The sequence below is a fragment of the Sander lucioperca genome, chromosome 18, assembly GCF_008315115.2.
Source record: "Sander lucioperca isolate FBNREF2018 chromosome 18, SLUC_FBN_1.2, whole genome shotgun sequence".
Lineage (NCBI taxonomy): Eukaryota > Metazoa > Chordata > Actinopteri > Perciformes > Percidae > Sander > Sander lucioperca.
The window spans coordinates 7441578-7463174 of NC_050190.1; the positions used below are offsets into that span (position 1 = coordinate 7441578).

The 21597-nt window shown below is 39.4% G+C and overlaps 2 protein-coding genes across 11 annotated transcripts in view; both read left to right on the forward strand.

Moving 5' to 3' along the window:
* Positions 1–260: 260 nt before the first annotated feature.
* pank2 (pantothenate kinase 2) lies at positions 261–9260 on the forward strand. 3 transcript variants are annotated; one of them, XR_004106839.2, is made up of 8 exons: positions 263–675; positions 1182–1534; positions 2013–2266; positions 3453–3629; positions 5431–5554; positions 6926–7051; positions 7146–8951; positions 8995–9260. XR_004106839.2 is itself a non-coding variant. In XM_031310017.2 (7 exons), the coding sequence occupies exons 1-7, from the start codon at positions 462–464 to the stop codon at positions 7194–7196; spliced, it is 1266 nt and encodes a 421-aa protein (XP_031165877.1). In that variant the 5' UTR covers positions 261–461; the 3' UTR covers positions 7197–9260. The 3 variants fall into 3 exon arrangements, 2 of the variants coding, with proteins under 2 accessions (XP_031165877.1, XP_031165876.1); XM_031310017.2 differs by having other exon boundaries at positions 261–675; positions 3453–3596; positions 7146–9260; XM_031310016.2 differs by having other exon boundaries at positions 7146–9260.
* A 1477-nt stretch (positions 9261–10737) lies between these two features.
* Positions 10738–21597, forward strand: part of loxl3b (lysyl oxidase-like 3b) — a 29746-nt gene continuing 18886 nt past the window's right edge. For 2 of the 8 annotated variants that reach the window (XM_035994848.1, XM_035994849.1), the window contains exons 1-4: positions 10746–11140; positions 16605–16967; positions 17468–17631; positions 20555–20772. In XM_035994848.1, coding sequence (XP_035850741.1) covers positions 16613–16967; positions 17468–17631; positions 20555–20772 — 737 coding nt within the window. In that variant the 5' untranslated portion in view covers positions 10746–11140; positions 16605–16612. Of the gene's footprint in view, positions 11141–16604; positions 16968–17467; positions 17632–20554; positions 20773–21597 lie in introns of all 8 variants that reach the window. The other 6 variants (XM_035994852.1, XM_035994853.1, XM_035994851.1 and 3 more) reach the window with 5 other exon arrangements.

Genomic DNA, 21597 nt, shown 5'->3' on the forward strand with positions numbered 1-21597 from the left:
ATTTGTTTTATGAGCAAAATAATTCTCCATCTTCTTCCCTAGTGTGGAGAATCGGTGGGATATACTGTATGTATAAAATATTTAGGATTTTGTACATTTGTTTGTGATAAAACGGTGCTTGTTTTCATATTTATACATACGATGTATTTAAATGTGGAAAAACGAAAAACTCAAGAAAAATGTGACATCAGCCTCCTTTATCTTCAGACTGGCGGGTTCGCATTCTGATTGGTTCTAGGTCCTTCAATCACCAACTGACCCCGCCCACCTTTGTCTTGACAGCGTACATAAAAAGGACATGTACCCCTGCCGTTTACGACACTCATCTACTTCGCTAGCTAGCTAGCTAATTAGCTGGCGCATACAGCCCAGCCTTGGACTTCATTGTCTACATACATCTTTGAGGTTTATTGGTTTTATTTATCATAAACTGCAGTATATGGAGTGAATTTGTCATTTAAATGGCGTTCAATGGCCACCAATGCGACGATGAAAGTATCGACGAAGACGAAACGCCCACGAAGCAGCCGCGGTCCAACAAGGAGATGCCCGGTTGTTTCATTAACGAGCCCAAGAATGAGGCAGCTGCGTCCGCAGGAAGAGCCACATCCGACCGGCGTACCTCCAACTCGACGGCGAGGCAACGGAGCGACTCGGTGAAGAAAACAAGGCCGCGTAGGTTTTACCGTTACTAGCATGGGCTTAGTGTATTTACTGGGAAACGCCTCGCTGTATGTATACAAAAATCAAAGGCGTTCCCCAAAAAAGGCAATAAAAATAACGTTACAGATTTGGAAAGAAAATCTTGAAACTGTTAACAGGCTGCATACATTATTCTAAATATATTGTGTTGTATAATGTCCTGGGATGATGCTAAAACAGACAAAATAATGTTGGTATTACAACGTAATATCGGTGAGTTGTAGTGGCAGTAAATAGCCAGGATCTGGTTTGCAACAAGATGGCGTTAGCGGTACACACTGTACTTCTGCTTTTGTGGATGAAGCTGCTTGCCGTTATGTCGGCCAACATAGAGACATCAGCTCTAGTTATCCTCTTTGTCACTAAGCCATTAGATATTACAGATATGATAAGATGTTATGATTCTAGGTTAAAAAAAAAATGTTAGTGATTTTTTTTTTTTTTTTTTTTTGTGGCATTTATTATCTCATACAATGCAGCATTTCCCTGGTTTGGGATGGACATTGGAGGCACCCTGGTGAAGCTGGTGTACTTTGAGCCCAAAGACATCACAGCAGAGGAGGAGCAGGAAGAGGTGGAGAACCTGAAGAGCATCCGGCGCTACCTAACCTCCAACACCGCCTATGGGAAAACGGGCATCAGGGATGTCCACCTGGAGCTGCAGGACCTGACTCTGTGCGGCAGGACAGGCAACCTGCACTTCATCCGCTTCCCCACGCATGACCTGCCGGCCTTCCTGCAGATGGGCCGCAACAAGCACTTCTCCAGCCTTCACACCACCCTCTGCGCCACAGGAGGGGGGGCGTACAAGTTTGAGGCTGATTTCCGCACGGTGGGTCTGCATTTGTTCTCTTCTGTTTGCTTTTACAGGCTGGACAGTGAAGATTTCACAGGAAGGAGGGAGAATTGGAAAGTCATAAGATATTTGTTGGATGTGTGTAATCATAACAGAACACCCAGTGATGGAGAGCACCTTGACACATTGTTAAAAATATTTTTGCCTTTTGGACTATGATAAAGCATCCGTTAATCAATCTGGACACATAAATCAAGATTGTTGCACTAAAGGTCCCTTAAGTGTTTTTGTTTTTTTTATCAAACTGTGGGATGTACTAGTAATTGCTCAATAACCCTCCTAATATAGGCAATGTGTTTTCTTTTTGGTGAGATGTATTCCGATAGAATTGTAATGAAGGTTCCTGTTTTCTTACCCCCCCTGCTTTCCCTCCTCCCCCAGTTTCCCGCCTCTGATCTCCTGACCTTATCCCCTCAGTGATGTTATCAGTGTTCTCTTTCCTCTCACCAAAAAGATGGCAGACCTGCAGCTTCACAAGCTTGATGAGCTGGACTGTTTGATCCGGGGGGTGTTGTACATCGACTCGGTGGTGTCCAGCGGACCCTCAGAGTGCTACTACTTTGAAAACCCCACTGACCCAGATCGCTGCATCCAGAGGCCATATACACTGGAGAACCCCTATCCTCTGTTGCTGGTCAACATAGGGTCTGGGGTCAGCATCCTGGCCGTCTACTCTGAGAGTAACTACAAACGCGTTACAGGGACCAGGTAATGATCAGTGATGGAGATCTACTGTGAATTTCCACTGATTAGTAGTCATTTAATATTAGTCATATAATGGAATTGTACACATTTAAGTATTATGTGCTGATGATTCCTTAATGCAAATCCACGGGGCCTGCTGCAGTTTGCCTTAAGCAGGCTGCCCCCATTTCATAAGATATAATTCATATAGAGCACGAGGCCCCTCTATATCTTATATATTAGTTTGCTGAAAGGTGGGGCCCAGAGAGAGTACAGGGGCTGCAGGGGTATACTTAAGACACAGTCAATTTTAAGTGACTTTCAAGTCCACATTCAATTTCTTTAGAGGAGTATTTAATTTATGTTCATGATGAGTTAAGCCTTCATCTAACCTCCATTTGGAGGTGAGATAATATTCTTCAATCTTCAAAATAAGTAAAAGAATGAGCAAAAGACAACAAAATTTAATTTTTTGTGTGCAGCATTACACAATCAAAGATATTTCATTTTGCTTTGTGTGTCACTGCCTGGTCACAAATGTCAGCAGAAAAAACAAACGGAAACAAGAAATGTGACTTGACACTAGCGAACCATACACATGCTGATACCAGGTGAAAGTGATGCAGGGTTTTCCAGGTGGGTGGACTCCGGTCAAGTGTGTGGCCTGTTAGGTGACGTCTGCCCTCTGTGTTTCCCTAGTGCCTTGGTGTGAAAAGTAGCAGCATTTTCTTCAGCTGTTGTCTACCAAACCACTTTTTATTTATTTTTTTTAAAAAATTTTTAACCACGCTGTTTGCTTGTGAGTTGAAGCAAAATGGTTCTTTGTTAGTTTTGCTTTGGGAGTAGTTTAAAATTTGAAATCTATTAGTTGAACTTGGTTGCCCTCCTCTTCTGTTTCTCTCTCCACTGTTTTCACGTGTGGTTTCTCTGTCTGGTGGCTTTCAAAGGGACTCATGAATGCTTACTTCTCCCTCGACATAATGGGCCCTTTGTGCTCAGAAAGAAACACTAGATGAGTGTTTTGGAATTTGGAGTCTGTTACATTTTTTTTTTTAAGTGGTCAGTATTACTTTTGGAAGAGAATTCTATTTGCCCTTAATTTTAGACTCCATCTGATATGTTACAATCCCTGCAGTCCAGACTGATGTATTTTTACTCTAGAATATGAATGGGTTCTATATAATTTCTCTGTTAATCTGTGTGTTTACAGCCTCGGTGGTGGGACCTTCCTGGGCCTGTGTTGCCTGCTGACTGGCTGCTCTACTTTCGAGGAAGCTCTAGAAATGGCTTCTCAAGGGGAGAGCACCCGAGTGGACAAGCTGGTTCGGGACATCTATGGAGGAGACTATGAGAGGTTTGGACTGCCAGGCTGGGCTGTAGCCTCAAGGTGCGGTTTACAGCAGCTTTTCTTTTCTTTCCTTTTCCTTTCTTTTTACTGTGGGTCACAAGCCTGCTTTAATGAAACGGGGAAACCAAGAGAGTGCAAAATGTACTCGGGTTCCTATCCCAGGGTGAAAACAAGAAGCCTCGATTTCAATTTGATAACTCATGAGCAAGATGTTTTCATCCACGGGTAGAATATCCAGTGAATACTAGGGGTGTGAATCTTCACTGGTCTCACGATTCAATTTGATTACGATTATCATGTCAATGAATCGATTCGATATCACGATGCGTCACGATGCGTCATCTCCTCAACTGTGTTGGGCAAGTTACTTCTAAAATGTAATACATTATAGATTACTAGTTACTGTCATTTGAGAGTAATTAGTTATATGATATATTAGTCTCTGAATTGTAATGCTTTACACTACTTTTGCATTACTTTTGAGTTGTAGATATAGGCTATGACTTGGCAGGTAGTTTGTGAATTTCACCACGGGATCAATAAAGTCTCCTCTTTATCCACTTTAATACATCATTGATTATACATAATATTTTGTATAATGTGAATATGCAAAGTAGCTAAAGCTATAAAATAAATAGTAAAGTAAAACGTACAATAAGCCTATTTGACTTTGAATTGTGGTGGAGTGATAGTATAAAGTAGGAGAAAATGAAAATACTTAATTAAAAGTACCATACAGTTGTATTGAAGTACGGCATAGTTACTTCCCACGGCTGATAAAATGCAATGATATTTACGTGTAACAAGCCTAAACATTAATTCCCGACATGTTTCTATCTGTTAGCAGCTCCGACACACGGCTGTCCGCGCTGACGTACCGTCACCTGTTGGGACACAGATGTTGTCCATACCGTCTCTGGTTCTGGCTCTGACCACGGGAACAGAGACGGGACAGCACCTCGCATCAACGCAGCGTAAAAAATAATGTCCATCTCACAAATGTCAACCATCTCAACCACTGAATACAGCAACAGGAAATAACATTCACGGCTTGTTTTCTTCTGAAGAAATGTTTTGCGGTGTTGGTGAATACTTCAAAAAACATATATCACGATTCTCTGCCATGATTTTTTTTTTTTTCTCACGAAGTGTAATGTTTATTGCACACATGAACCATGACAATAGGTTTTTTTTGGACCTATAGCACATTGCGCATCACCACAAGCCTGTAAACATAGAGGCTTCAATGAATAAAGAAAATAAAGTACATACTAGCCATTTAAGTACAGTAGGCTGCCAAATATAGTGACATATAACACATTGAACTAAATATGGCCCTGATACAGGCTCTATCTGAACTCCTTGAACACGTCTTTACATAATTAAAACAAACAAAAACAAAAAAATGTTTATTAAATCGCGAACAGGGGTGAATTGAGATCGCACAAACGACTTGTCGTTCAGGCCTAACGATAAGAGTATTCAAATATTTGATACTCTTAAAAAAAGCCACTTCCTGAATGTAGCGGAGTCTGAACACAGCAGACAAAAGAGAGAAACAAAAAAAGCAGTGACCGGAAAATAAACGAGTAACATTAGGCAATAATGGATTATGGTCTGTCACTGCATCGATGCAGAATCGCCCAGGTCCGCATCGCAATGCGTTGATGCTGTTGTTCATTTCAACACCCTTAGTGAATACTAAAATCTACCTCCCAGTTTCAATACGTGTAGATTCCAAATATGTTTCAAGAAAAGGGAAAAAAAGAATTTGGCTGTACACTTGGCTCTATGATGCATTTGATCATCATCTAAAATGGCCCGTGTTTTGATTTGATAGTTTTGGCAACATGATGTCCAAAGACAAGAGGGAGTCGGTGTCCAAAGAGGACCTGGCCAGGGCAACACTGGTCACCATCACCAACAACATCGGCTCCATCACCAGGATGTGTGCTCTCAACGAGGTCAGTACATTGAATGAGTTGCTGTAGTGGCTGCATAATATTTTATTGGCATCTGTGTTCTACTGGCAAAAATAAATAAATATCCAAAGTAGATGGATGGTGGTCGAGATACAATAGCAAGGAAAGAGTCTGAATTCTGGTACGGGGACAACGCTGTTATAAAATACATTTAAAAAAAAAAAAAAAAAAAACTTTAGATGAACGTGTCTGTGGAAAAATCCGTGTCCTGCTGGCCATTTCCTCTTTGCGTTCAGCCTCTTTACGGTGCTGCCTTGTGGCGTCATGATCAAGCAGCATTGTACAGGGCTATGAAGGCGTAGAGGAGGTAAACCGCATTACCCATGTGTCTTTCAACGCCCAAAGCAGCAGGTGTTCAACTCAAAAACCAGTTAAAGACACAAACCAGCAATAACGAATATGTAGGTTTTTTTTTTTATTTTTTTTATTTAGCCGTCAAAGTAGAATGTTTCAAATACACAGCCTTATTCAGTTGTTAAATATATGTATTTATTTTAGGGCTGGGCAATATATCGATATTATATCGTAATATGAGACTAGATATCGTCTTAGATTTTGGATATCGTGATATGACATAAGTGTCTTTTACTGGTGTTAAAGGCTGCATTACAGTAAAGTGATGTACTTTTCTGAACTTACCAGACTGTTGTAGCTGTTCTATTATCTGCCTTTTCCCCTTTTAGACATTATGTCCACATTACTGATGATTATTTATCTAAAATCTAAGTGTGAAGATATTTTGTTAAAGCACCAATTGTCAACCCTAGAATATCGCCGCAATATCGATGTATCGAGGTATTTGGTCAAGAATATCGTGATATTACTTTTCTCCCTATCGCCCAGCCCTAATTTATTTACAGTTAAGTTTTTAAAAACAACAAATGTTGACCAAAATGCATTACAGATAAAGACGCAGCTAAATAATTTAAATGAATAAGAAGGGAAATTGTAAGTATCTTGGGAGAGAATTGCATTAAATAATATAGGCATAACAGTTTTATGTCAATATGATTTATTAGTTGAGTTAAGAAAATGAAGAGTATAATTTACTCCCTTATTTGGGTAAAATTACTTTTTTTGCTTCTACTACTACTGTGACTAATTGTGTTGTGACGGTAATAAGTAATATCATGTAAGTAAATAAATATTGCGAATAAGTAATATCATTATCAGCATTGTAGGAGAAAGGCTTTCAGCAATCAGACTGCTCAACTGAAATTTGCAGTTGTATTACTGCCTCACAAATATCACAGTTTAACACACGGATAATATTTGTCATTTGTGTTTTTATACTGTTTTGAGATAATACACTTATTGCCCTAATAATTGTATCCCCGTTCTGTCATTACAAAGAACATAGAGAGAGTGGTGTTTGTGGGTAACTTCCTGAGAGTGAACACACTCTCTATGAAGCTGCTGGCCTACGCCATGGACTACTGGTCTAAAGGACAGCTCAAGGCACTCTTCCTACAGCATGAGGTAAATAACTCGACCCCTTATTGACCTCAAATGTGGTTTATTGCGTTGATGGGCTCAATGATTTCTAACTCGATGTTCTTTTCTGTTTTTGTAGGGTTACTTCGGAGCGGTTGGAGCGCTGTTGGAGCTCCTGCATCCGTCCTAATCTGTCTGAACTACATTCAAAGAAGTTCTCGTCAATCTGCTGCAAAGACCATTAGCACTTTAGACTGTCCATAATTAATTCCACAAAGGGATGTTATGCCAGCCACCAGCCAGTTACTGGTAAATTTTGGTTGTGGCAGGAACATTGTTAAACATTTGGAGGTCCTATTATGTTCTCAGAAATCAAGCTGGTTTGAAAAATGGTGAAAGTAGCTACTAAATTGTCATTCACATCTGCTGTTGTGGGCAGCAGATATGCGCCCGTTTCCTTCCCTGACCAAAGTGTTATGCAGCAATGTTGGAAAAAGTAATTGTTTGCAGGAACCCGCCAGGTTTGGTCTGAAAACATCTTAACACTACTTGGGTAGCAGGTGGATGGGAGTTTGTGTAGTGTATGAGCTTATATGATGGGTGGTACAACTTAAAAATAATCACAGGAAAGATTTGACTAGAAAAGCATCATTCATCATTGTTTATTTCCTGAATATGTTGATTGATTATTAGTGTATAAAATGTCTGATAATAGCTAAAAAAAAAAAAGAAATGCCTGACTTAAGATTCCGGAACCAAAGATGACTTCTTTCAAATGCATGTTTTGTGATTCTAAACCCAAAGATATTCAGTTTAATATCATATAAGACAAATAAATGCAAACAATCCTCATATTTCAGAAGCTAGAAGCAGTAAAAAGGATGCAATTATCATGTTGCAGATAGATTTTCTGTCTATCAATCCACTAATGCTTTCAACTGTACACACCTGCAGTTCTAAATAACATCTTGTGAAAGTCATAGGATGATATCTTGAGAGTTGAGATGATTTAACTCCCAAATAAAAAGGAACCAATTTAGCTGTTGAACATATTGTCGTGATAGTACTCCCACCCATCTGATACTCTTAGTAAACTGGAACCCCACCCCCACTGAAAAGCATTTAAACCACGTATTATTAGTGTTGTATCATCCTTGAGCATTTACTTCTCACTAATTGAATGTCAAATGCTTGTATGATTGAAACAAGCAGGTTTCCCTCACTGGATGATGACTCCCATTTAAACTTGCATTTCAGTCTTTCTTAATTGACACCATAATTGTTAAAAATGCACCAAAAGTCACCATTATTATTTTTTTTAATGGAAACATTCACTGTTACTGTTCTAGAGGTCTTAATGTTTGTAAAGTTTATGAACCCAATTGTTTACTCCAAGCTGTGTTTTTGCAACACTGCTGGTATTGGAAAATCTGTACAATCAGTTCTGGGGTTAGTGAGACTGGACTGTATAGTATGATTGATAAATTCAGGTCCCTTTCTAACCCCAAACCTCTGCCCTGCTGAAGTGCCCTTGAGCCACTGCAACCCTCTCCTTGTAGAGGAAAATCAGAGCAAGTGAAAAGATAGATATTGATAAATATGATATAATATATAGTATATATAATATTAAGGTAAAATTAGGGCATTATATTCCCCAGATTCACTAAAAAAACGTATTTAAATGCATAAACGTTATGCATCCCTCCAATGGAGGTTTAAGGTCCTGCGACCCCAAACTATTTCTGTCTGTACTTAAATATTAATGTTTTGAGTTCAATGTACGTTTTGGTCAGGCTTCCTGACGCTCGTGTTTCTAGAGGCATTTAGCAAGGTAGAACTTGAAATATTTTCAACCATGTGTCTCTGATGTGTGTTTGATGAGTTATTTGTCCTATCATTTCATTTAATGGTCATCCGTCCCATTTTAATGTCATCTGTTAGTCCAGTAATCGGTCCGTCAGTGGATTACAGGGACCATTATAAATCAGCTACCCAATGAAGAGATCTGACTCCCAAAACAGTTGTAAATTTAGTGCACACAGTTTTTTTTCAGCTGTCAGTTACTTGATATAATGTATCAAAGTTCTATATACAGTAAGTTGATTTAAAAAAAAAAGTGCCTGTCATGTTTTTGTATAGAATACAATAATGTGCTCAGCAATGTGAATTAAAATGAGGCAAAACGTGTCTAATTCCATAGGTTTCCTCTTTTGTTTGCTTGTCACGTTACATTTCAATAAAAATTACTTTTTTTTTGTAACAGAGTCATTACAAATGTCTTGTGTTGTCCCTATTAAATACGAACTTTTCATAACTTTGTGACAACTTGCGATGCTTTTGTTAGAGCTTTTAAAGAAACGTTTATTTGCTTTCTTTCCCAATGGTGGAAGAGCAATACCACAGTGTAAAAGTACTGTCTTATAAGTAAAAGCCCTGCATCCAAAATTGTACTCTTGTGAAAATACATAAGTAAGCAGTATTAGCATCCAAATATACTGTGTAAGTACTCATTATGCAGAGTGGCCAATTGCTGCATAATTGAATTATATTTATTGATATGTGTGTACATATATGTACATTACTTAATGTTGCATCTTGTAAATATTTGTATTATAGTGCCAGGTAGCAGTCAAGTCTTATCTTTATCCATTATAATAAATATTAATTTGATTATATTTTGTATTATTAATCTGAATCTGCAAAGTAACGAAAAGTATCAAATAAATGTAAGTACAGTATTTGATTCTTAATGTTGTGGAGTAGAAGTATAAAGTAGTAGAAAGTGAAAATATTCAAGTCAAGTACAAGTACCTCAAAATTGTACTTAAGTACAGTACTTGAGTAAATGCACTATTTACTTTCCAACACTATGGTAACCATACAGACATGAGAGTCATATCTCATCTGTAAAGAGGCGACGCGGGAATGAACTTTATGCAAATGAGGGAGAAGTTCACCTGAAAACCGCGTAGTGATTTGCCGAAAACCGACCATAAAGTGTCGTAGTTTGACAAGACCCTCACCCTCAGTGTTTACCTTCGGTTAATGTTTCGGGCAGAAGGTTTTTTGTTGTACCTTATTTCGCTCTTTTTTTGTGTTCCATAGTAACAGATACAAACAAAAACGAAGTATTGCTTGGAACAACGTCACGTAAATTATGGGAGAAAGCGCAGTTCGCTTTGCACAATATTTGCTAATTAGCAAGCTAACTTTCGCTAGCTTGCCAGCGCTAAGCCCACCGCTTTACGTCGAGCAACAAGTTTCGGAGGCGATATTGCGCGAAAAATAAGCATAATGTGTTATGTCCCAAAAGAAAGTCGAATTATTCTTTTAAGTTGAAGGTTAAATTAAAGAGCAAACTTTTCTCTTTTTGAAGCTATGGTTTATGGGCTGCATATTTGGTAAGATATTTCTGCTGTTTTCACCTCATGGTTATTTAGGTTAACGTTAGTCACCTTATCTAAACTGCAGGTCAATGTGATGACATTGTATATATATTTTATATATATATATATTATATATATATATATATATATATATATATATATATATTATATATATATGTATATATATATATATATATATATATATATATATATATATATATGTATATATATATTTTTTTGGAATACATATATACATTATGTATGATTTTTTTTTCTTCCAAGAAGCTTATTTGCAGCTATTTTCCGGTTGTAAATCTTTTGCGGACACGCTGCACTCGTCAGGCACGTAGCCTGCGTGTGAAATAAGTGAAATTCACGTTTTTTGGGGATATGCAACAGAGGACCGCCTGTTACAGAACCATCCATGAAAGAGTTAGTGTCTTTTCAGGGAATAAATCCAGCCCACTTCAGTCTTGCAGCCTCTTCCTCCTCCGCCTCAGTGAGGACTGCACAGCTGGCAATTTACAGTCAGTATCGCTGTAAGGAGTAATTGGGTGCTAGGTGGACTACTGCCCCGCAAATTGGACCCGTGTTTGGAGGAAAAAATGAATTAGCACAAGTACTGGGATATTTATTCATCTTCTGTCTTTAGGGGTTCCGTTTATGAACTTCTGGATCACCAAGATTGAAGACCCAGCTCCCCTCTTCTCTCCACGGGACCGTTATAACCTCACACTGGAAACATAAGGTAAGGCAGATTAGTTTGAGTTTAAAATCAACAGCAAAACTCAAAAACAAGCTACATTTAATATACTCATAGTCTGGGTATTAAAAGTACACGTCATATGTTGTATTTCGGCACTGGTTTGATAACTGTGAGGCAGCATTGTGCTTTTAAAGTTGCTTCATACTAATTCAAGCCCCATTCATAAAGTCTATACTAGTAAAACAAACGCTTTCACTTTAAGGATACAGTATTTTAATAGGTGGAAAAATGTGAGGAATGCTGCAACAGGAAACAAAATGTTTCCCCAAAGCCAAATATTGACTAAAATAGTCTGTATTGGCAGGAATCCCTGCTGCCAAATATCTGGTGGTAATGTGTAAAATAAGTACAACTTTCTAATAAGGCACATTCATAAAGGGTAAATAGGTTGTAGCTATATAATAATGTAAGTAATGTATTATAATGCTTTATAGATCAGTTGTACACCATACATTTGGATTGTAAAATCCTTTGTGATAGTGTTTTCTATTTGCTCACCAATGTTCATAATGCAGTAATAAATCCTCACTTTCTGATAAGCCTTCAAGCCTCCACTTTTAAATGTTTATAAATTGTTAATAAATGGATTTTGTCCAGATGCTCTGCAGCTGTTTTCCAGATAGGTGTTGAAGTGGTGCATAGGTTGGGTTTTTCTGATGTCTTAAGGTTTCTGTTGAGTAAAGATTACATGCCGATGTTATGGATTTGCATCTTTACAAAACAGGTGGACAAGAAAGCCTACACACCATAATTGCACTTTCTTAGAATTTCTAGGAAATGTTTGGACCACCACCACATGGTTCCATTTTGAGCAACTGTGGTTATATTGTTGTGGATTTTCTTAGGCCGATTTGTTGAATGAAAGAATCTTCAGGGAGACTGGATAGTGTAATAATAAGATTATTTTCTGCAGAAAAATGACTGACCTGACTTCTTGTAACCTCCTTCCTGAAACATATCTTATCTCCCAGTGTCCATCTATAATGCAGTTTCTAACATCATCCGTTCACACCCTTTGATGTGGCTCATGTGTACTGGTTTATGTGTAAAAGTTTCACAAAGTTCCTCTAAAGGTCAACAAGCTGCAACAAGGCAGGAAAACATTATCTGTTGCCCAGGGAGCTTTTACTCCCAGTTTAACAAAAGCACAACAAGGTACAGACCTCTGGTAGTGATTAGCAAACCGATTCAGGCTCTGTTGTTTGTTTTGGTGGGAATGTGTGCATGCAGTGTCTCAGGATAAGACTTTGTGGTGACCAAAAGTGTTCTGTACGTTGAGGCAAAGAGTCACGCTGATCCCCGGAGAACTGCTGCTGTTGCTGCTGGTTGATTTGAGCCTTTCACAAGACCTGATCCATGAGCACATTGGTATGGAGAGTCCCTGCTTCAGTGAGAGGCGAGAGAGTTCAATGTGTGAGCGAGAGATTGGGTTGGTTTGAATTAAAGTTGGACTGATGCATAAGCACATTAAAATCAGATACTTGCCAGGTTGTGTGACCTAATGTGATGAAGGTTTCCTTTAACAAAAGTGACAACATCAAAAACAGTTTAATTTATTTAATTAATGTCCCACTTGTTATTTCTGTTAATTAGTTTTTTAAAGGCCGAAGGTTCCCTTTCCGCTGAGTGGTTGCAGGGGTGTCAGTCTCCCTCACAGGATCATTCCAGTTCATTCAACTTAGGTCTTATTTTTTTGTAGTTTTGGCTATCATCTCTATCAGTTATGATAACATTGTACTTAACAAAATATTGCTAAGATCATGACATGGTGACGTTGCTGCAATGAAGTCACACAAGAGGTCAGATGATCAGACAGCTTGGTAATAATCCCTCATTGCACAGGAACACTGTGTAAGCAGGGATAGCAGGAAGTCGCTCTGTAAACTGTAGTGGATGTTTATAACAGGGTAAAAAATATTATCATAGGTCCAACTAGTAAAGCTAAACTGGTACAACATTCACTTAGTAATTTCCTACATTTCCCAGGATTCCATTTATACACCCACAGAGAGGGGACGTGCACTTGTTGCTACCAGTCGGAATGGGAGATGGCTGATTTAAAAACAAAGTCAAAGATTGTATATTTCCTCCTCACTCATTCTTTGAGATATCTTGTAGATGTGTTTGCGTCCTCAACTATTTGCTGATTGAGTTGTCGGAGAAATCGTTCTCACTGCCTGCATAGTAACAAAGTTCCTCCTCTTTGATTGTTGAAGATTTGTGTTAATGCGGCCGCTGCTTTTGGAGTGAAACTCTAAACTCTAAACCAGAATCTATTGCAGCAGCTGGAAATACCTGGTCATTATGTCCCAAAGTCTAGTTTGGATTTGGGCCTTCAAATGAATTATCCATCACACATCAACACCCATCATCATGGGATGTATTTGATGTATTTTTAAAGGATGAGTGATGGAAGTTTCTTCTTGTTATTTTTGTGAGTTTGTGGGGAGATTTTTCCCTTTTTTAAAGAGGCTGAAAATGAAAAACCTATATCAACAGAATACTTCAGAATAATGTGAAATACACCTTTTTGCTCCCTTATCAGTTTCTCTCCGTGTGTTGCCTAGCGATTGGTACAGGGTGTGTTTAGCCTAGCCTAGCACAAACACTGGTAGCAATGCATATTCTCATCAAACTCCCAGTAAATATTTCCCAAAATGTTGGAGTATTCCTTTATGTTGAGTTTGGTTCAATTCTGGGTATCTTTGTATATTTTGTCCCTCATTCTCCCTGTTTGTTCCTGATCTCTACCATCAAAAAGTCAGAAATCTGTCAAAAAGCTTTAAGATACAGAATATGTATGTGGCACCACATGGCTTTCAGTTCAGACTTAGTGGCTATGTCTTTAAAAGCCCTCTGCTGACTAAAGCTTAGTGTGAATATGTGTGTCCTTCCATACACTGTGAAATTGGACTCAGACGACGCAGTCAGTCTCAGACATGTTTTGGAAAGGGCACCTAAAGTTTGTGGTTTCTGTACAAACACATCACACTACTGTATTTGTGTCTCTGTAGGAACAACCCCCCCCCCCCACACACACACACACACACACACACACACTCGCTTAAAGCTAAGAAGGAGGGTAGCTGTCAATTATCAATAGCAGGCCTATGTTAGCAGTTGTACAGAAAGGTTTTGAGAGAGCAGAGTGAACATTTTGTAGGGAAAAGTTGGCTTGTTGTATCAAGAAATATGAAGAAATATTAACCTATGGTAAATGTCCTGAATTATAGTGATGTCTGCTCAATAAAAACTGGACATTAGCGAGACAAGAGTGGGGAAAAAACACTGGACAGAAAAGCTGCAAAAAGGGACTAACATACTGTGAAAGTGCAGCTGTTAATTTCATAAATATAAACATTCATGTAACCTTTGTGCCTGATTATCAGCCTGATCGTTTGGCTATTGAAGCCAACACTTTTTTTAAATGTTCCTGTTATTCTTCCATACATCTGAGTCAAGTAAACACTGACCAGATGGTTTGAATCAAACTGCTGCAGCAACTTTACACGCTTACATCAATCTTACTTCCATATGCTGAGCGTATCTCAGCTCCTCTGTGTAAACCCTCTTGGTTTTAGCTACAGCTATTTATAAAATGCATTCAGAGTATAATAAGGGCTGACCAGAGTTCCTCCAAAAGTATATTTGGGCAGACCAGAGGGACATTTGGAGGGCAACTACATGAGAACTTGGGCTACTCAAAGTCGTCCTCATATGATTATAGCACAAAATGGTACTTAAGTGTCCCAAAATGGAACAGACTTCTACTGGTTGGAAATACATTTACAAAAGGGGCATTTAGACACTCAACACACAAAAATAGTGACTTTCCACACCTGTTCAGAAATGTTTAGATCTAATCCATGTCTACGACTGTGTAAAGGAATAGTTTGACATTTTGGAAAATACACTTTCTTTCTGAGAGTTTATTGAGAATATTGTCATCACTCTCATGCCTGTGTGCATATGAAGCTGGAGCCAGCAGCCGGTTAGCTTAAAGGCGTAAAATCGACGCTGTGGGTACGTACGTAGGTACGTGGAGATACAGACCCCACACGGACCCTACGCTGTAGCCTGACGAGCGCCTCTCAAAAAATGTAACTACACGTTGCGGCGACGCAGACCGCAACAACTGTGATTGGTCCATTTGGCCGTGGGTTGGTAGCATTGCATTTCCCCTTACTCATTTCTGTGTTCTCCTTCTCAATAAACAACATGCAATCAAGGAGAGGATTAACTTTTCCTGCTACAGCTTTCCCACAGTGGTCAGAAAACACAGGGGAGACACTTTGTTTCCCCCCTGTGCCTCTGGAGTCGGAACTCGCTCCGAAGCTGATTACTGTCACTCCTCACTCGCTCTACCACACACTCCTCACGCATACACACATGCCGGCTCTGCTATTCTCTTAAGGCCAATTATGCTTCTGCATGTAACTACACGTACACGTTGCAGCGACGCAGAACGCAACAACTGTGATTGGTTCGTTTGGCCGTGGCTTGGTAGCATCACATTTCCCCCTTCTCATTTCCAGGTTCTCCTTCTCTGTAAACAACATGAAATCAAGGAGAGGGTTAACTTTTCCTGCTACAGAGCTCCGACCGTGCTCAGAAAGCACAGGGGAGACACTTTGTCCGTCTATGCCTGCAGAGTCGGTACTCGCTCCGATGCTAATTACCGTCACTCTCTCACTCGCTCTACCACACACTCCTCACGCACACACACATGACGGCCCTGCTATTTTCTTAAAGAGATTGACGCAGACACCAGCGCACAAGTATAAACTTCAGGCCACTTACGTAGGCTAGGGTAAAAGCTCTGCGTAAAGCCTCCGCAGAACCATAAATCTGCCTTAAGACTGAAAACAAAGGGAAATAAAATTCTCCTACCAGTACCCCTAAAGCTCACTGATAAAACTTTATATTATTTGCTGATTCATACAAAAACTGAAGCGTAAAAACGACATGTTGTGGTTTTATGGAAAGTAATGTGTGTCTGACTATGCAGGCAAGGGAATTAGTGTAATTCCCAAAATGTCAAACTATTCCTTTAATGCTCATAGTACATATTCATTTAATCATATTTCAATAAACTCTGATGTGCACTGTAAATGTGTTCATGTAGTTATTGCATACAAAGAGTTAAAGGTGGAATTGTTTAACTTATTATCTTTTAGTTGTTTGATGATATGTTCTGGTATATTAATGTTGGTTTATCAGCTCCGGAATTAGTTTCTCATGCCCACAAGATACTTTCTGATGTGCACCAGAACCTTAGATACATAACAGACTTGGCTGTTTGTTGCTCACCTCCTAAACTGATAATCAGAAAACCTGAATGGGCCCAATATTCAGTATTTAGATTTATAGAAAACCTGAAACAGTCTTCTCATTTAAACCTGATAGATTTGTCTTGACATTCCCTTTTTCTTTTCTTCATGTGCAGCTGCAATAATGGAGAAGTCAAGACACAGGCAACAGTTTGCATTCAGCCTTCTGTTAAGCTTGTGGTTACCTTGCTGTTTGGCCCAGACCACACCTTCAAACGCAGCCACTCGGACGCCCCCACGGGCACCCACGCCATCAGCCACACCGTCCCCGTCCCCCCAGACGGAACGGCTAAAGGTCAGACTGTCCGGATACCCCCGAAAACACAACGAGGGTCGGGTAGAGCTTTTCTACAAGGGAGAGTGGGGAACCATCTGTGATGACGACTTCTCAATAGCTAACGCCAACGTGCTCTGTCGCCAACTGGGCTTCGTCTCAGCCACAGGATGGACCCACAGCGCCAAATATGGCAAGGGCCAAGGTAAGAGTGACCTCAGCCACTTCCTGAGATTTAGTTTCTGGTTTAATACGCTGTGTACTCTCCTATATGGGTATTAATGGTGTTTAAAATGACATATGGATACACACACAGGATATTCAAATATTCCAATCATAGAATTGTGTGTGTTATATTTAAACAGTCTAGACTTTGGCAGTTGTAGGTGGCAATCCCCAAATATCCTGTTATCCAAGTAGGTTAAAACAAAGAAATCATACTTTAATTTTGTAAAAATTGAAAGCCTCAGGTTCATAAGGAGTACTTTTAAACATATTTGACTACATTTACATTTTAGGCATTTAGCTGATTCTCGTATCCAGCCTCTTGTCTAGAATAAGTGCAACTGTGGAGAGCTTGCTGCCATAAGTTCCCAGAACACCAGTGTTATAAGCAACCAAGTGTCACTTCCAGGCCTGGGCTGATTACATTCCGCAGGCCTGGGAGTGTGCCGGAGCCACACTGACAGTCTGCTGCCTGTCCAGGGAAAATCTGGCTGGACAACGTGCTGTGTAGCGGAGGTGAGAAGAGCATTGAATTCTGCAAGTCTCGCGGCTGGGGCAACAGTGACTGCACTCACGATGAGGATGCCGGAGTTGTGTGTAAAGACGAGAGGATTCCTGGCTTTGTGGACTCAAATGTTATTGACGTAAGTTGATAAATTACATTTAAAGAGGTTTTTATTTTTATTTAATTTTATTGCAGTAAAAATGATGTTCGTTAAGAAGCTGTTATAAGCCCTTAAACTTGGCTTTTGTATTAACAGCGCTACTGTTCCACAGCCTGTACAGTTTAAGATTTAAGAAAACATTCAATGCCTCAGTGCTACTCCCAACTGTAGCTGCATACATATGGTGTTGATTAGCTCTGCTCTATGTGTCTGAGCCTGTTAAAAGCAGCAGCTTCTCAAAGTAAATATATTGTCCTGATGTGATGTAGTGTGTGGAGAGCTTCCTCAGTAAACCTGACATACCTTCCATAATGGAGGGCAGCATCAGCTTCTTCATGACCTCAGGGTCACTGGTTCAGATGTGAAATCCTGTGTTGTGATGTTTTCCCCTCCTTCAGCAGCCACTCTCAGTCAGGGTTTAGTAATATGGGCAAATCGTGAAGGATTAAATCACCCATCCAGATAATATATCCATCCAGATCATTTCTGTGTATCATTCTCCAATTGTATGTAGATAAACAGCTGTGTGACATGCCTTTGGTAGACAAGCAAGTACAGTTTACTGACACTGCTCTGTTCACTCTTCAGATCGGTCTGTGTTTTATCAGTAAACATAAAAACAGCAATTGAACTCGTATGCATGAAGCTCCAAATATCAGCAAAGCACACAAAATGGTCTAAATGGCATTTCAAAGAACTGATAACTCATCATATCAGAATCAGAAATTATTTGGTTTATTGCCAAATAGCTTTTCACATACAAGGAATTTGCCTTGGTATTTTCATACATAATGGTCACAATACACATAGTAAGAGAAACGAAAAAACACAAATACTGCAAAAGTCAAGAATCATAAATATAAAATAGAAATTTACAAGAATGTGCAGTCGTTCACAGTACTCTACGAGGAATATGTGCAATGTCTGAAAAGAATAACCAAAGATTTGTGAAAAACAAAACTGTGGTGTAAACCGAGAGATACTTAACTTATGCTGGGATCAGACTACGGTACATGATATTAGTCGGGAGCAAAAAAAACATTGTGCACAACAATTGCGTACTTTTGTCCTAATCATGAATACTGAGCAGTAAGTTGTTCTGCATATACGTCCTGACAAACCTTCCTAAGTGGGAATGATAGTCTATTAACAGTAAATGATATTGAATTTTGTGCCCTTGAATGAGGAGGCACTTCACTCCCACCACCTCCAGTGGATTTATTCTAGCGCGTGTTTGTATCCATGTCCTCTCAGGTGAGAATGATGGCTGAATGAATGTGAAGCACAGTGTTTCTAAAAGACTCAATGTGCTCAGTAAACCCTCCCTGGTTAAATAAATATTCAAAACTGAGGGAAACGGAACTAAAAGCTGTTGGGTGGGATTTCCAGCTGGTCATCACTTTTCCATTTGTCCTCTTTGATGTCTATTTGGATAAACGACTGGTCCGAGGTGAACAAGGTTAGACCGGGGACTCGTCTCCACAGACCACTGTAAACGGCGTGAAAGACTGGTTGAGTTCTTTCTGTTTCATAGAAGGATCTTATGGAAAAAAAAAAAGTTTCATAAGAGTGAGTGGGTGGACCTTTGGATGCATAACTACTCTCCCTCTCTCTGCCTGTTTCTGCCTGAGTCAGGCTCAGTCATATGTGGTGTCCAGACTCCAATCTGTGACCACAAACCCAGTTTTTTCCCCCAAATAAACCACAACGGAAGTGACTCATTGCAAAGCTGGCAATCAGAGATCAGTCACGTTTACCACTTGTGTGGTGTTGAGACCTTAAATTACTGTTTGTAATAGCTGTGATTCACTGTTTAGTCTGTTCCTCGCATTCAACTGTCTTAAAGAGACCTGCATATGTCTGTGTGCATGGATGTATCAGTACAGTATATATATATATATTAGGGCTGTCAAAATAACGCGTTAATTTCGATTAATTAATCTGAGGAAAAATAACGCGTAAAAAGATTAACAGATTAATCCATTCCAGCCGTTCTAGCCACCATTGGACTGTAAAATGAAGGAGGGAGATGAGAATGTGCTGCCTGGATCATTAATTGGAACATTTACTTGTAAAAATCTTCTTCCTGCCAACCCTGGCTACCGAAATCTGGTGCCACTGATATGTCTGCACTCTTCTCTCTGATGCTCTGAAACAGACGGCAACACAAACACCGCTGCACGGGACGCTAGTTAACACTATACTTGACAGTAGCTAACGTTAGCCTACCGCTAGCTAGTAGCTGGATTAAACACGGTTACAATGCTGACAGCTAACGCTAAACGGTGTAAAGTTTGACATGTGTTTTAGCCATAGACTGTATATAAGAAGGTTTTAGCCGTCGGAAAAACAACACAGACGGTGCGATCAATGAAACTGGTAAACTACAGCCTCGTGGTGCATTTGAAGTTATTGTAAATGTCCTTTTCCCACCTGGTGGTTGTTTTTGTCGTTCAACAGCAATTTACTAGTGAAATAAGTTATTGTTATTGTTATACATTATTATTAAATCATTTAATTTTGACCATATGGCCTTAGCAATAAACAAGCCGTTCTTTAATGTCACCAACTGTTATTTAGTACCCTTTTTTTCTTTTCTTTTTTTACTTTCTTAAAAAGTATCGGTTCAGGCACCGTTAATTATGTATGCGATTAATTTTGATTAATTAATTACAGAGTATGTAATTAATTAGATAAATTTTTTTAGTCGATTGACAGCCCTAATATATATATATACTGTTTAATATATGAAGATTTATATAAAGATTTAAGTGCAGACGAGTAATGGCATCAAGGTGTTTTCTTGACTACATCTGTGTTTTCAGTCAAATTTAAGTCAAATTTAAATCTGGAATTATTTGAATTGAAAAACAAAGAGTCAGCCCTGATTTTCTCTGAATAGGCTCAGGTAGATGAGAACAGGATAGAGGAGGTGCGGCTCCGGTCCGTGGTGGCCATGTCCAGAAAGAAGCTGCCCGTCACGGAGGGTGTGGTGGAGGTGAAATACAAAGACGGCTGGGCGCAGATCTGCGACCTGGGATGGACAATCAAAAACACACATGTGGTCTGCGGCATGCTGGGATTCCCACATGAGAGGAAAGTCAACAAGAATTTTTACAAGTAAGTGAATTAATCGACCTCAGCCATTAAAGATGGAGATGGAGAAAGATGCAGATTCTTTCCCAGTACGAACAGTGGGAATTAGGCCACTTAGCAAAGTGTCTGTAACTTTCTCCATCCCTCAGAATGTTTGCTGCAGTATATTTGACATTTCCGTGGTTTTAGTCTGAGAAGCAAACCAACACTAAACCGCAAATAGTATCTTAGTCTTTGGGAGTTTTTCCTCGCCACTGTCGCACTAAATGCTTGCTCTTGGGGGAATTACTGGAATTGTTGGGTCTCTGTAAATTATAGAGTGTGGACCTACTCTATCTGTAAAGTGTCTTGAGATAACTCTTGTTATGATTTGATACTATAAATACAATTGAATTGAATTGAATTGAATTGGAATTGAATTAGTTTGGTAAACCAGAATTAGAATACTTTATTGATCCCCTCAGGGAAATTGTTCAAAGAGTGGAGTTTAGGACTTGCTGGTAACTGTGGATATGAGAGGGACTCGGTATAGACTTTATCTACCATCTGCCAGAACTGCAGCTCTACAACAAAGCACATGAGCCTCTGATTGTTCTGTTTTGTTTGTTATTTCTTCCTTCCAAGGATGTTTTTGTTTTTCCTTTGGATAGATCCCGGTCGGGTCACATATTTCATGTTCTCGGTCTCTGTTAATTACTTTGCAGAGGAAGTTGAGAGTGATTATTAACTGCCTGCAGAGATGGAAAAGTACAAACCAAAATGTGTGTTTTGTCCCATGTGTTTTTACATCTGCAGGGCTTTGTTTGGCACAGATCTTTCAGAACAGGCGACAAACTAGATTATCGTTTT